The sequence below is a fragment of the Mobula hypostoma genome, chromosome X1 (genome assembly GCF_963921235.1).
Source record: "Mobula hypostoma chromosome X1, sMobHyp1.1, whole genome shotgun sequence".
NCBI classification, from domain to species: Eukaryota; Metazoa; Chordata; class Chondrichthyes; order Myliobatiformes; family Myliobatidae; genus Mobula; species Mobula hypostoma.
In genome coordinates, this window is record NC_086128.1 from 52,527,452 (window position 1) to 52,542,734 (window position 15,283).

The window sequence follows — 15,283 nt, forward strand, 5'->3', positions numbered from 1 at the left end:
AGCCACACTCAGGTTGGAGGAACAACACCTTATATTCTGTCTGGGTAGCCTCCAACCTGATGGCCTGAACATTGACTTCTCTAACTTCCACTAATGCCCCATCTCCCCCTCGTACCCCATCCGTTATTTATTTATATACACACATTCTTTTTCTCCCTCTGTCCCTCTGACTATACCCCTTGCCCACCCTCTGGATTCCCCCCCCTTCCTTCTCCCTGGGCCTCCTGTCCCATGATCCTCTAATGTCCCTTTTGCCAGCTCTTGGCTCCATCCTTCCCCCTCCTGTCTTCTCCTATCATTTTGGATCTCCCCCTCCCCCTCCCACTTTCAAATCTCTTACGCTCTTCCTTCAGTTAGTCCTGATGAAGGGTCTCGGCCCAAATTTCGACTGGCCCTCTTCCTCGAGATGCTGCCTGGCCTGCTGCGTTCACCAGCAACTTTGATGTGTGTTGCTTGAATTTCCAGCATCTGCAGAATTCCTTGTGTTTGCATTGTAGAAAGTTACTAACTTTCAAGGTGTGCATGAAATTAGAAGACCATACAGATTTATGTAGCTGAAGATATCAATGTTGTTTTTTAAAAAAAATGGGTGACCTGGATTTTGGCTTTGAGTTCTCTAAAAGTGAAGTGTTACTGACTGTTTAAAAAAAAAAGAGCAGGATATTCATCAGCTGTGAGAGTTGGCAAGGGAATGGCAGATGGAATTTAACTTGGAGAAGTGAAAAGTGATGCATTTTAAGAAAGTAAACCAGAGCAGGACATACACAGTGAATGGCAGGGCCTTAGGCAATATTATTGAACAGAGAACTTGGAGTACAAGTAGATAAATCCTTGAAAATGGAAACACAGGTAGTCAGGATGATGAGGAAGACGCACAGCTTGTCTTCAGCAGCTGTAGCCAGTGAATTTAAGAGTTGGGGCATCATGTTATAGTAGTTCTACAAAGCGATGGTTAGATTGTACTTGGAATATTATGTGCGGTTCTGGTCATCAGAATGTAGGAAGCTCATGCTTAAGCTAGAGTGGGTTCAGAAAAGATTCACGAAGATGTTGCTTCGATTGAAGGGCTTCGGTTATCGAGGGGGATTGGGTAAGCCAGTTCTGTTTTCTCTGGAGCAAATGAAGCTGAGAGGTAACATGACAGAGGTATATAAAATTATGAAAGGTATATAGTAGATATCCAGTGTCTAATTCCTATCATAGGGGTGTATAGAACTAGAAGTTTATATTGAGATGGAAGAGATTTCAGGGGACCTGAGGGTTAATTATTTTACACATATCCTAAATAGTATTTGGAATGAGCTGTCTGAGAAGTTAACAGAAAATACTCTGCAGATGCTGGGGTCCAAGCAACACTCACAACATCCTGGGGGAACTCAGCAGGTCGGGCAGGCATCCGTGGAAATGATCAGTCAACGTTTTGGGCCGGAACCCTTCATCAGGACTGAAGAGGGAAGGGGCAGAGGCCCTGTAAAGAAGGTGGGAGGGTGGGAAGAAGAAGGCTGGTAGGTTCGAGGTGAAAAACCAGTAAGGGGAAAAATAAAGGGGTGGGGGAAGGGGAAGCAGGGAGGGGATAGGCAGGAAAGGTGAAGAAGGAATAAGGGAAAACACAATGGGTAGTAGAAGGAGGCAGAACCATGAGGGAGGTAGTAGGCAGCTGGGGGAGGGGGCAGAGTGAAACTAGGATAGTCTATCTCGGACACTTCTCCCCTTTCTCGATCTCTCGGTCTCCATCTCTGGAGACAGACTGTCCACTGACATCTTCTACAAGCCCACTGACTTTCATAACTACCTCGATTATACCTCTTCCCACCCTGCTACATGCAAAAATGCCATTCCCTATTCCCAGTTCCTCTGTCTCTGCCGCATCTGCTTCCAGGATGAGGTTTTCCGTTCCAGGACATCTCAAATGTCCTCTTTCTTTAAGGATCGTGGTTTCCCTTCTGCCGTCATCAATGATGCCCTCACTCGCATCTCCTCCATTCCCCCCACTTCAGCCCTCACCCCATCCTCCCGCCACCACAACAGGGACAGAGTTCTCTTTGTCCTCACCTACCACCCCACCAGCCTCCGGATCCAGCACATTATCCTCCGCAACTTCCTCCGTCTTCAACAGGACCCCGCCACCCCTCTCTGCTTTCCGCAGGGATCGTTCCCTCCGTGACTCCCTGGTCCACACGTCCTTCCCCACGGATCTCCCACCCGGCACTTATCCCTGTAAGCGTAAGTCCCTACACCTCCTCTCTTGCCACCATTCAGGGCCCCAAACAGTCCTTCCAGGTGAGGCAGCACTTCACTTGTGAGTCTGTTGGGATGATCTGTTGCATCTGGTGCTCCCGGTGCGGCTTCCTCTACATCGGTGAAACCCAATGCAGATTGGGGGACCGCTTTGTCGAGCACCTCCACAACAGACAGGATCTCCCGGTTGCCATCCACTTCAACTCTGCTTCACATTCCCATTCGGCTATGTCCATACATGACCTCCTCCACTGCCATGATGAGGCTAAACTCAGGTTGGATGAGCAACACCTCATATACTGTTTAGGTAGTCTCCAGCCCCTTGGTATGAACATTGAATTCTCCAACTTCTGGTAATTTCCTCCCCCTACCTTCCCCTATCCCAGTTTCACTCTGCCCCCTCCCCCAGCTGCCTACTACAGGTTTCCCCCGCCATCCGAAGGTAGAGCATTCCTATGAAACGGTTCGTAAGCCGGAATGTCGTAAAGCGAAGAAGCAATTACTGTTTATTTATATGGGAAAATTTTGTGAGCGTTCGCAGACCCAAAAACAACCTACCAAATCATGCCAAATAACACATAAAACCTAAAATAACAGTAACATATAGTAAAAGCAGGAATGATATGATAAATACACAGCCTATATAAAGTAGAAATACTTTTCCACAATCATTGCCAGCACTGTTCTCCGTAGCGAAAATCTCACGCAAGCGCTCTTGGCAGAAAATCTCACGCAAGCGCTGTTGGCAAAAACACTCTGTCCAGTAACCTTTAAGCTATGAAGCTACCAAATCATACCAAATAGCACGTAAAAATACACAGCCTATATAAAGTAGAAATAATGTATGTACAGTGTAGTATCACGGGAATTGGGAAGACAGCTTGCCGAGCACGCTGATGATGGTGTGTTAGACTGAGTCGTCGGAGTTTGGGTGGTGCAGTGGCCGCCGACCAATACTGATCCGTGGAGAACGCAGGGGTACAGTGGTGGCCAGGAGGCACACAGCACATCTTTAAGAAAAAAACCAAAATAAACATACTAATTAATTAGGTGCCGCCCGCCACATAAATGTCGGCCCAGATTAGAAGCGATGCAGTCAGCAATCGCCTCTGATCTGGGCCAACATTTACGTGCCGGGCGGCACTTAATTAATTAGCATGTTTATTTTGGCTTTTTTCTTAAAGATGTGCTGTGTGCCTCCCAGCTACCGCTGCATTCTCTGCGAATCGGTATCTGTCCACGGCCTGGGGGTTGGGGTGGTGGGACACTGAGGTGTCATCTCATCGTCGTCTGTTTCCATTAGGGCAGGCAGCTCATCTTCTCCTATGACTGCCCGCCTAGATGTTGAAAGTCAAGGTTGGTCGTCTGCTGTGGCTGATGTGGAAGGCTTGCTTGACTGCTGAGCCTCGCGCATTTTTCTATCATACAGTTCTTTGTAAGCACTCAAACCATCTTGCAAATATGCCCTAAACTGAAGTACTCTTTCAAAATTAAAGTCGTACTTTATCATTGCCGCGGAAATCTCACGTAGTTGCTTCACGTTCAGTTCCTGGATGACTTCACTTTCACTGCTGAATTCGGTTTTGATTGTTATCCTTTCCTCTTCCAATTGCATCAGCTCTTCATCTATCAGTTCTTGGTCATGGGATGCCAAAACCTCTTCAACATCATCTTCATCAGCTTCCATAAGCCAAATTCACTTTGTCCTTAGTTCGTTCACCACGATCGAAACGCTTAATTATGTCTAGTTTTACGCTAAGTGTAATATCCTTACGAGCTCTTTTAGGCTTTTCCGATACCTTAGAACTCATCTTGCTAAAGGATGCTCACAGGCACGTGTTTAAGCAATGCCGGCGAGAATGCAGTTCCGAATCCGGGGGAGAGCGGCTGCTCAGGGGGTCCGGTGTGCTGCCTTTTTATTGGGCGCTGCTTTTTTCGCACGCTGCCTTTCTTCGTAACAGTGAAAACACCTTCTGTTAGCGAAAGCAGGTAACTAATGTAGGTCTTTCGTAACAGTGAGGTTTCGTAAAGCGAAAGTTCGAAAAGCGGGGGACACCTCATGGTTCAGCCTCCTACTACCCATTGTGTTTTCCCTATTCCTCCTCCACCTTTCCTGCCTATCCCCTCCCCCACCCCTTTATCTTTTCCCTTTACTGGTTTTTCACCTGGAATCTACCAGCCTTCTCCTTCCCACCCTCCCCCCACCTTCTTTATAGGGCCTCTGCCCCTTCCCCCTACAGTCCTGATGAAGGGTTCCGGCCCGAAACGTTGACTGATAGTTTCCACGGATGCTGCCCGACCTGCTGAGTTCCTCCAGCGTGTTGTGAGTGGTGCCTGAGAGGTTGGTGGAGGCAGGAACGATAACAGCATTTAGGCATCTTGACAGATACTTGAATGAGCAGTGTATAGAGGGATATGGAATTAATGCAGATGGGATTAGTAGAAATTAGCATGATGGTTAGTCTTAATGCAGTGGGCTGAAAGGCCTGTTTCTGTGTGTGTTGTTCAAGTCTGATTCTGAGATTTTCTGTAGGTTACACAGAATTTGATTGTAGGGATCCCTTTACTGTCTGACAGTGGAGGGTTTATAAAATTAGATGGTGAGTCAGGTAGTGCAGTGAGAGATTGTGGGTTGCTTTGGACACGCGAAGGCTGGGTTATCCATTGGTTGTGTTATGAAGTAGGCTGATAACATTGCCTGCAGTGTTTATTGGTGGATCCAGAGGAAATATTCTTGCTTTTGCTGAGCTGGAAGGCTCTTGCATGCAAACTCAAGTGCTTTCAGCTGCCCTGTTTTCCAAAGTTCAGCCATCTATTTTAAATATAACATGACTGCACAAATGAAAGACGTGGCTGTACTGTTTCAAAGACATCCTGGCTGAAGTTTATCCCTCAACCAACATCATAAAAGCAGCTAATTTCAATCTTACCACTTAACTGTCCCAAATTGATCACTGCATTTCCTTTATTGCATCTATTACGTACCCCGTAACTGGGTTGCCAAACCAGCAGAAATGGAATGCTCGTTGGAGTCTGGATTACTAGGAACTAATAAAGTTTTATTAAAGAAATAAGTAATACAGTACACTAATCGTAATGATATAAATGTAACAGGTTAGCAATGATAATACACACATATACACAGAGATAGGGTAACAGGAATCAACCAAGCTCTATCGCAGTCTTAAGTGAAGCAGAGTTCAGTTCAGTTTAGTGCAGTTCGAAGTAATCGCTATTGTTGTACCGTTGGGGAGAGAGAGTGAGAGATGCTTTTGGTTTCGGGCAGACCTTTTGATGTCTTCTGATCCCGCTGTGGTCACCGACTGTGAACCCTCCGTTCCGGATACGATCGTTCTTCCGCGGTGAACCCGGCACCCAGGCAAGGGCGGACACACATCCCAGGTTCTCACCGATCGTACCTTTACACCCTGTGAGCCTCTGACCAATTCCCGCGAACCGGTCCTCCAAACTTCCACTAACTTGTGGGGGCACACTGCTCTTTCCAGGGTCTCGTGGCGTGTCGTGCCTTAGCAAACCTGCTCTTTTTATCCTCCTGCTGGGGTATCACCTGTCCATCAAACTTCAAACAGTTCAGGTTCAAAGCAAACGGTTTGTCAATATCTGAATTGTGTTTCTTTCTCGTTAATCTCTCTCTTCTCTCTTATTAGCATTTTGAATGTTTCTTCATTGTCTTCCATTATCTCTCTCATTAGCATCATCCGTCCGGTAGCTCTGCTTGGCGTCACATGACACATCAGTAACTGCATTGAAAAGTATTGTTGACAGTAAAACATAGTATTTTGAAGAGTACTGTACTGTGCAAAGGTCTCAGGCACATATATTTAGTTAGGGTGCTTAACACTTTGGCACAGTACTGTATATAAAATACAAGTATTTCATCTTCTTTGTCCCATGTTTTAGTCATCACTATTTACAGAAGTTATTTTAATATTCATTAATAGTTTGGCATTCTCCCTGAAGTTGAAAAAACGATTGCTAAATAAACACAATTCTCTTTAGAGGATAGTTATCTGAAATGGAAATTCACTGCCTGTTTACAATGGGGTTCTTTTCTGAATTTTAATTAAAGATCCAATGTAAAGGAAAGCTGTGAAAATATTAGTGAATTGAATATTTATGGTTGCAGAGAAAAGAAATTCCCATTCCTTATCATCACCATGTCTCTTTATTTTGTAAGTCAAGTATATATACAGAGAATAAACTTTAAAAAATAACAACAGCTTAGTAATTAAATGATTAGTTCTATTTTTGGTCAGTTTTATTGTTGATCAGTTTTATTGACATCTCTTCTGTTTTTAAAGTATATACAATATGGATGATGTGATCTTTGTGTAATGTGCAGGTAATGTTGAACACTGAGAGACTAATCAAACATGCCGTACAGGAGAAACTGGCTGTTACTGTTTGCATCAATAAAATAGACAGACTTATCCTGGAGCTAAAGCTGCCTCCAACTGATGCATATTATAAATTACGACACATTGTGGATGAAGTCAATGGTTTGCTTAGGTAGGCTGTCATTTCTCTGTGGAAAATGTGTCACTTTTTATGTTATGGAGAATATTTTTGTTTTTGTGCATTTATGATGTATTTTAAGAAGTTTTAAAGCATTTCCTTTATTCAGACTCTGCTAAGAATGTATCTAGATGAATGAAGTAATGTGAAGTAATGTAAAGATGTCAAATATTTTAAAGCTGTCTCAATACTTAGAAAAGTGCATCATGAGGTTGCAATTATAGGCTATGTATTTTGTTTAGAAGCAAGTCCAATTGAAAGTAATTTTTGTCATAGCAAATTTGTGTGAATTATTTTGGTTTTGTAGTCTTTTTCAGTGCTGCGGCCTTTAGAACACATCTCATCTGTGGGGTTGATAAAGCAGTATGGGAGTATTCATGGATATCTTCAGTACCTCCTTTGTTAGCAAAGAATAGATTTTGTGATAACAGCATGGCCACTGAAAACTTTGCTTTCTTCAAAGTGACATTTCAAGTTGTATTTTTGCCAAGAGCTAAAGACTTCCTATTTTTATTGAAGAAAAATGATAGTGACATTGGAAAACTTCTGATCAGGTGCTTAACCTCTTAAGAAGGGAATGATATATGTTGCAGAAAGGTTTTGGTGTCGTATTGAGATTCTAGATTATACCTAAAAAGCGGTTATTTACCCCTTATTTGTTTTATTTACCCCTTATTTTTAAAATTTATACATATTGTGTGTATTTTTTTATATGCATTATATTTTACATGTATTATTTGTATTTTTATGTCTTTGTACTGCTCCAGCGAAACAACAAATTACAAGTTGTGTCAGTGATAATAAATCTGATTGTGTATTCCAAAAAAGGTCATATTTATGAAATATTTTAAAAACACTAACTGAAATCATATAACTTGTTATTTTTCTTTGTCTTTCTGCAGTGTCTATTCAACAGATGAAAACCTCATTGTTTCACCTCTTCTGGGTAATGTTTGCTTTGCGAGTTCTCAGTACAGTATTTGCTTTACTTTGGGATCCTTTGCCAAGATCTATTCTGATACATATGGTGAGTATTCATTTTAATTAGAGATGACAAATTGTTAGCACTTTTAACTTGTCATATTTCCACCTATACACTATTAAAAATTGTCAATCATTAAGTGCACTTCTGTGAAATTTGAGTTTTCTAAAATTAACTCCGAGTGTAGTCAATTGTATGAAGGGCGGCCTTGGAAATAATCCAAAATGTGAAGTGCAGTTATACACGGCACTAATCAGAATCATTTGGGAAGTTCAGGATCCATTTTGGAAATACAATTTTATGGATCAGTATGCTGATCTTGGAAGCTACCCAGGAATAATTCAACAAGGTAGGACGGAATCAAAGAACCTTGCCCTCAATAAGAGATTTGGTAATATATTCTTCACAGATGAAGTTGTGTTGTTTGGCTGAGGCAGTTAACAACAAAATGATGGTGATTTATTCATTCAAGAGGCAATAATTGTCTACAGACTGAGAACTAAATTAGAGTCACACTTAGAAAAGAAACTTTTCATACACATTGTGGAATTCACAGGCCGCTAAAGTGTTTAAAAGTCAATAGGTAAGAATGTAATGTACGAGTGGATATGGCATTAGATCTGAAATGTGGATGGCATGGATAAAATTAGAGTAATTTTAGGTAGTCATTGCATAGAGATAAGAATTCCTTCCCCTTAGTTATTCAGAGCGATGTCTACTCCATTTAGATATAATGGACAAAATACCTTTAAGATCTATGTTCTCCATAACATAAAGGAATTAAGGGGTATAAAACTATTACATTGACAATCCCCAAGCTAAGCTGTTATATCTATCAGGAAAAATTTGAACAAGCTGAAATGCTAACGATAAAACTGACAGATCCCCTGTTACTATGTTTCCAGTGGTTATGAAAGGGTGTAATGATCAGATAAATCGAAGGTGGTTCAAGTGGGTGGATGGTGGGATAGGCAGGTGAACCATGTATAAGAGCCAAAAATTCAAGTTATCACTGAAAATTTTGAAAGGAAAGTCTGGTTGCAAACATTAACCCTGAGTAATTGGAATATGGCATTTCTTATTTCAGAAGTCTGTCAAGGCCAATGGCTTTGAGGCCATGCTAAGAAAAGCTTAGAAAGATGAAGACTTAAAAAGCTATGATAGTAGATTAAAATTTGCAAGGGGTTCACTGTCTTAGATAAGTTTGTCTCTGTGGCATGTTTCTGTGTTGTATTTTCTGTATAATTTTGTGCACTATTGTATTTATTTGCTGTTTTTATTGTAACTGAACTGTTTCCATGATCAAAAAACAATCAAGGAGTATTAATCACTTAATGTTATCAGTTTCACAAATTTGACATTTATTGTTCTAGTCTGCATTTACTGATAGTTGCTTCTGAATCAACTACTTTGGATATCTGGAAATAAGAGATACAAATCTAATCCCTTAAAATTAAAATGTTTTAATTGCTTCCGTTCCTGGCTATTATTCAGTGCAAAACTGCAAATTATGTCTGCTTCACTGATCTGGATATCCTGTTTAGTATATTTGCCAGACAATATTGCTTGTTTTCATTGCTAGTTCAGATAGCTCTCTGCTAAATGCCTGAATGTTAATCAATCACTCACTGATCCACTTGGATGAACGATGTTTAAAGATGACAGTAAAGCATTCCACATTAATTTTCTTGCGCATCTCACTGTGAATTATTTTTGATTAGTTGAATCATAGACAGAGTATGTGGTCCTTCCAATTAATCACGTTGTAGGACAGGAAACAAGACAGATTAACAGAACCATAACAACTGGAACCAGTGGCTAATCACTGAAGCAGTCCTATGGTTACATTGCTAACCAGTTTAAGCACATTCTGTGAGAGGAAAATAATATTTGCAAGAGACACTTCAGTATTATTTTACCTTAATTTATGCTGCTACATATAAAATAGCAATTTTATTCAGGAACATCTATCTATCCCTAAACTCCTATCCCACTTTTCTATTGCTTGATTAACTATTTTTCTGTACCTTTTACCTTGTTCGTCCACTTGGATGAACAATGTTTAAAGATAACAGTAAAACATTCTGCATTAAATTTTTGTGCATCACACTGAATTATTTTTGATTAGTTCAATTACAGACAGTGTATATGACTTCATGAACATCCTGATCTATCCCCTTTAAACCTGTTTAATGCCCAGTATAAGCAGTGCATGTAAGAAATTGAAAGTGCAAATTTGGGAACTTTGTAAAATAAGTTTTCTAAATAATTGTGAGAATTTTCTATGTAAAAAGAAATACTTTGTTTTACTCAAAGGTGTTGTTCCTAGTTTCAGTTACTTAAATGTTTATTGAAATATAGAAACCCTTTTTTCTCTTTAAAGGGGACATTAATTACACGGAGTTTGCAAAGCGTCTTTGGGGTGACATTTACTTCAATCCAAAAACGTAAGTGGAAGCTCACTCAAGTCATTTCTTCACAGATGAATCTTGTCTTAACATGTTTTCTCTTGTTTAAAAAAGCAATTGAGGACAAGGGGTATTAATACTGAGTGATGTTCCTTTCAGGAACCCAGACCAGTAATGGCTTAGAAAAGGAGCAAACTTCTCTATCTCAGATCCAACATCGTGCCTCAAAAAAGAAAATTCATCTTTTTTGAGATGACAGGCATTACCTGGAACATGTTGAACCAAAGAGAGAATTTTACTCTTTTTCTATCAAATAAATGACATTTTTAAAGTTTGCTTTAATGTTTTTAATTGTTTTGAAAATATAAGTAATTTTATCTGCTTTATTTATAAATTTATAGAATTTATAGAATATATATATATATATATATATATGGACCAACGAGAGGGGATGCAATATTGGATCTCCTGTTAGGAAACGAATTAGGGCAAGTGACGGAAGTCTGTGTAGGGGAGCACTTTGGTTCCAGTGATCATAACACCATTAGTTTCAACTTGATCATGGACAAGGATAGATCTGGTCCTAGGGTTGAGGTTCTGAACTGGAAGAAGGCCAAATTTGAAGAAATGAGAAAGGATCTAAAAAGCATGGATTGGGACAGGTTGTTCTCTGGCAAAGATGTGATTGGTAGGTGGGAAGCCTTCAAAGGGGAAATTTTGAGAGTGCAGAGTTTGTATGTTCCTGTCAGGATTAAAGGCAAATTGAATAGGAATAAGGAACCTTGGTTCTCAAGGGATATTGCAACTCTGATAAAAAAAAGAAGAGGGAGTTGTATGAAATGTATAGGAAACGGGGTAAATCAGGTGCTTGAGGAGTATAAGAAGTGCAAGAAAATACTTAAGAAAGAAATCAGGAGGGCAAAAAGAAGACATGAGGTTGCCTTGGCAGTCAAAGTGAAGGATAATCCAAAGAGCTTTTACAAGTATGTTAAGAGCAAAAGGATTGTGAGGGATAAAATTGGTCAGAATTGAAGATCAGAGTGGTCGGCTTTGTGCGGAACCAAAGGAAATGGGGGAGATCTTAAATAGGTTTTTTGCGTCTGTATTTACTAAGGAAGCTGGCATGAAATCTATGGAATTGAGGGAATCAAGTAGTGAGACCATGGAAACTGTACAGATTGAAAAGGAGGAGGTGCTTGCTGTCTTGAGGAAAATTAAAGTGGATAAATCCCCGGGACCTGACAGAGTGTTCCCTCAGACCTTGAAGGAGACTAGTGTTGAAATTGCGGGGGCCCTGGCAGAAATATTTAAAATGTCGCTGTCTACGGGTGAAGTGCCGGAGGATTGGAGAGTGGCTCATGTTGTTCCGTTGTTTAAAAAAGGGTTGAAAAGTAATCCGGGAAATTATAGCCCGGTGAGTTTAACGTCAGTTGTAGGTAAGTTATTGGAGGGAGTACTAAGAGACAGAATCTACAAGCACTTGGATAGACAGGGGCTTATTAGGGAGAGTCAACATGGCTTTCTGCGTGGTAGGTCATGTTTGACCAATCTGTTGGAGTTTTTCGAGGAGGTTACCAGGAAAGTGGATGAAGGGAAGGCAGTGGATATTGTCTACATGGACTTCAGTAAGGCCTTTGACAAGGTCCCCCATGGGAGGTTAGTTAAGAAAATTCAGTCGCTAGGTATACATGGAGAGGTGGTAAATTGGATTAGACATTGGCTCGATGGAAGAAGCCAGAGAGTGGTAGTAGAGAATTGCTTCTCTGAGTGGAGGCCTGTGACTAGTGGTGTGCCACAGGGATCAGTGCTGGGTCCATTGTTATTTGTCATCTATATCAAAGATCTGGATGATAATGTGGTAAATTGGATCAGCAAATTTGCTGATGATACAAAGATTGGAGGTGTAGTAGACAGTGAGGAAGGTTTTCAGAGCCTGCAGAGGGACTTGGACCAGCTGGAAAAATGGGCTGAAAAATGGCAGATGGAGTTTAATACAGACAAGTGTGAGGTATTGCACATTGGAAGGACAAACCAAGGTAGAACATACAGGATTAATGCTAAGGCACTGAGGAGTGCAGTAGAACAGAGGGATCTGGGAATACAGATACAAAATTCCCTAAAAGTGGCGTCACAGGTAGATAGGGTCGTAAAGAGAGCTCTTGGTACATTGGCCTTTATTAATCGAAGTATTGAGTATAAGAGCTGGAATGTTATGATGAGGTTGTATAAGGCATTGGTGAGGCTGAATCTGGAGTATTGAGTTCAGTTTTGGTCACCAAATTACAGGAAGGATATAAATAAGGTTGAAAGAGTGCAGAGAAGGTTTACAAGGATGTTGCCGGGACTTGAGAAACTCAGTTACAGAGAAAGGTTGAATAGGTTAGGACTTTATTTCCTGGAGCGTAGAAGAATGAGGGGAGATTTGATAGAGGTATATAAAATTATGATGGGTATAGATAGAGTGAATGCAAGCAGGCTTTTTCCACTGAGGCAAGGGGAGAAAAAAGCCAGAGGACATGGGTTAAAGGTGAGGGGGGAAAAGTTTAAGGGGAACATTACGGGGGGGGCTTCTTCACACAGAGAGTGGTGGGAGTATGGAATGAGCTGCCGGACGAGGTGGTAAATGCGGGTTCTTTTTTAACATTTAAGAATAAATTGGACAGATACATGGATGGGAGGTGTATGGAGGGATATGGTCCGTGTGCAGGTCAGTGGGACTAGGCAGAAAATGGTTCGGCACAGCCAAGAAGGGCCAAAGGGCCTGTTTCTGTGCTGTAGTTTCTATGATTCTATGGTTCTAAATTAATTAGTACGTCTCCTGGTCTTTCACAGCTACTTCCTTCATTGAAATCAGTGGAAAGTAATCGCTGCATCTGGTTCAACCTGGCACCAGGTTTTGAGGTGAAGAATTCAGTTTAGGAGCACAGTTGATAAAATAACAGCAAAATAAAACAAAAAAATGCAACTGCATGACTTGAATTAATACAGAAATACTGATGTTTCTGTCAGTTATGTGGGAAAATGCCATTTATATGGGAAGTTGACAACATTTTCCAACATCTGCGCTAATGCATCTGTAATATCTAGATTTATCAGAAATGGACTACCAGCATTTACCCCATTGGCTCTCAATCAAAGAATGCATTAATATCACACCATTGTTATTGTAATAGTTTTATTTTGTTGTCTTTTACAGTAAGATGTAAAGTCACCCTTTAAAAAGTAGAATCACACTGATAACTTTTAGCTCTGACACTAGAAACTGAGTTTAATACAAGTGACTGTTCATTAACAGTTGCACTGTAGATACACTGAGTTCACTAGTAATTGAGCTCTGACCAGCGACAAGTCAGTGTTTGATTAGCAAGAGCAAATTAACGAAAGGCAGGGGCAAGCACTGTGGCCATCATCTGAGTGGACATATTTAGAGTGGTGATCTTGAGGCTTTAGTTATTCAAGGCTTCAGAGAAGAGAGGCATCAGTTAAAGAAAGCAAAAAAAAAAGAAAGAAAGAAAGGGTCTAGGTAAAGTATTTTTTCCTCCTTTCCTCTTTATATCTGCTCAGTTAGGACAGTAGATATGCCAGACATAATAGTTGACTGCTCCTCTTGCGGGATGTGGGAAGGCAGAAAGACTTCAGAAAGATGGCAGAAAGACTTCAGAAAGATGGTATGTTGCCACCCAGGTGCCAGGGTCCGGGACATCTCGGATCAAGCCCTCAGCATTCTTAAGTGGAAGGGTGAACTGCAAGAGTTCCTGGTCCATGTAGGTACCAATGACATGTTAGGATGAGTGATAAGGTTCTGCATAGGGACTTCAAGGAATTAGATGCTACGTTAAAGAGCAGGACCCCCAGGGTTGTGATCTGAGGATTGTTACCTATGCCACATACTAGTGAGGCCAGAACTAGGAAGAGTATATAGTTTAACATGTGGCTCAGGAAGGAGCTGATGTAGGAGAGAGGGCATAAGAGTTTTTGTGGATCATTGGTCTCCTTTCCATGGAATGCGAGACCTGTACAGAAGGGCTAGTTTGCACCTGAACTGGAGGGGGACTAAAATAGACTGGCAGGAGGGTTTGTTAATGCTGCACGGTGGGGTTTAAACTAGAGCTGCAAGAGGATGGGAACCAGAGTGCCAGAATAGCTAGTGGCGATGTTGTGCAGGCAGATGTTGGTAAGATCTCATTCAAAGTCAGGAATCAAAAGGTTGAGAATGGTGTGACTAGAGTCCTGAGCTGTGTATATTTCAATGCAAGAAGTATCAAAGGAAAGGCGGATGAGCTCAGGGTATGAATCAGCACCTGGAATTATGATGTTGTTGCCATTAGTGAGACTTGGTTGTAGGAGAGGCAGGACTGGCAGCTCAATATTCCAGGATTCTGTTGTTTTAGGTGTAACAGAGTGGGAGGGATGAAAGGAAGAAGGGGTAACGTTACTAGTCAGGGAAAATGTCACGGTACTAATCCGTCAGGACAGACTGGAGAATTTGACTAGAGATGTGTGATGGGTGAAACTGAGAAATAAGAAAGGTATAACCACGTTAATGGGGCTATATTACAAGCCACCCAACAGTCCTAGGGATTTAGAGGAATAAATTTGTAGAGATCACAGGCAGTTGCAAGAAACATAAGGTTGTGATAGGTGATTTTAACTTTCTACATATTGACTGGGAATCCCATACTGTAAAAGGACTAGATGGGATAGAATTTGCAAATATGTTCAGTACGTAGAAGTCCCAACGAGAGAACATGCGACACGATCTGCTATTAGGGAATGAGTCCAGACAGGTGACAGAAGTTTGTGTAGAAGAACACTTTGCATCTAATGATCACAGTACCATTAGTTTCAGAGTAAATATGCAAAAAAAAATAGGTCTGGTTCACAGTTGAGATTCTAAATTGGGGAAAGGCCAGTTTTGATGGTATCAGAAATGATCTAGCAAATGTGGATTGGGATAAGCTGTTTTCTGGCAAGGGTGCACTTGGTAAGTGGGAGGCCTTCAAAAGTGAAATTTTGAGCATACAGAGTTTGTATGTTCCGGTCAGAATAAAAGACGAGGACAACAGGTTTATGGAAACTTGCTTTGAGAGATATTGAGGCCCTGGCTAAGAAAAAGTAG

General features: G+C 41.1%; 1 protein-coding gene across 3 annotated transcripts in view; it reads left to right on the plus strand.

Annotated features, from left to right (window-relative positions):
- The window catches only part of eftud2 (elongation factor Tu GTP binding domain containing 2), a 110,524-nt gene that overhangs the window by 27,691 nt on the left and 67,550 nt on the right, over positions 1 to 15,283 (plus strand). For all 3 annotated transcript variants that reach the window (XM_063036933.1, XM_063036934.1, XM_063036935.1), the window contains exons 10-12: positions 6,602 to 6,768; positions 7,677 to 7,801; positions 10,140 to 10,203. In XM_063036933.1, the coding sequence (XP_062893003.1) occupies positions 6,602 to 6,768; positions 7,677 to 7,801; positions 10,140 to 10,203 (356 nt within the window). The remainder of the gene's footprint in view (positions 1 to 6,601; positions 6,769 to 7,676; positions 7,802 to 10,139; positions 10,204 to 15,283) is intronic.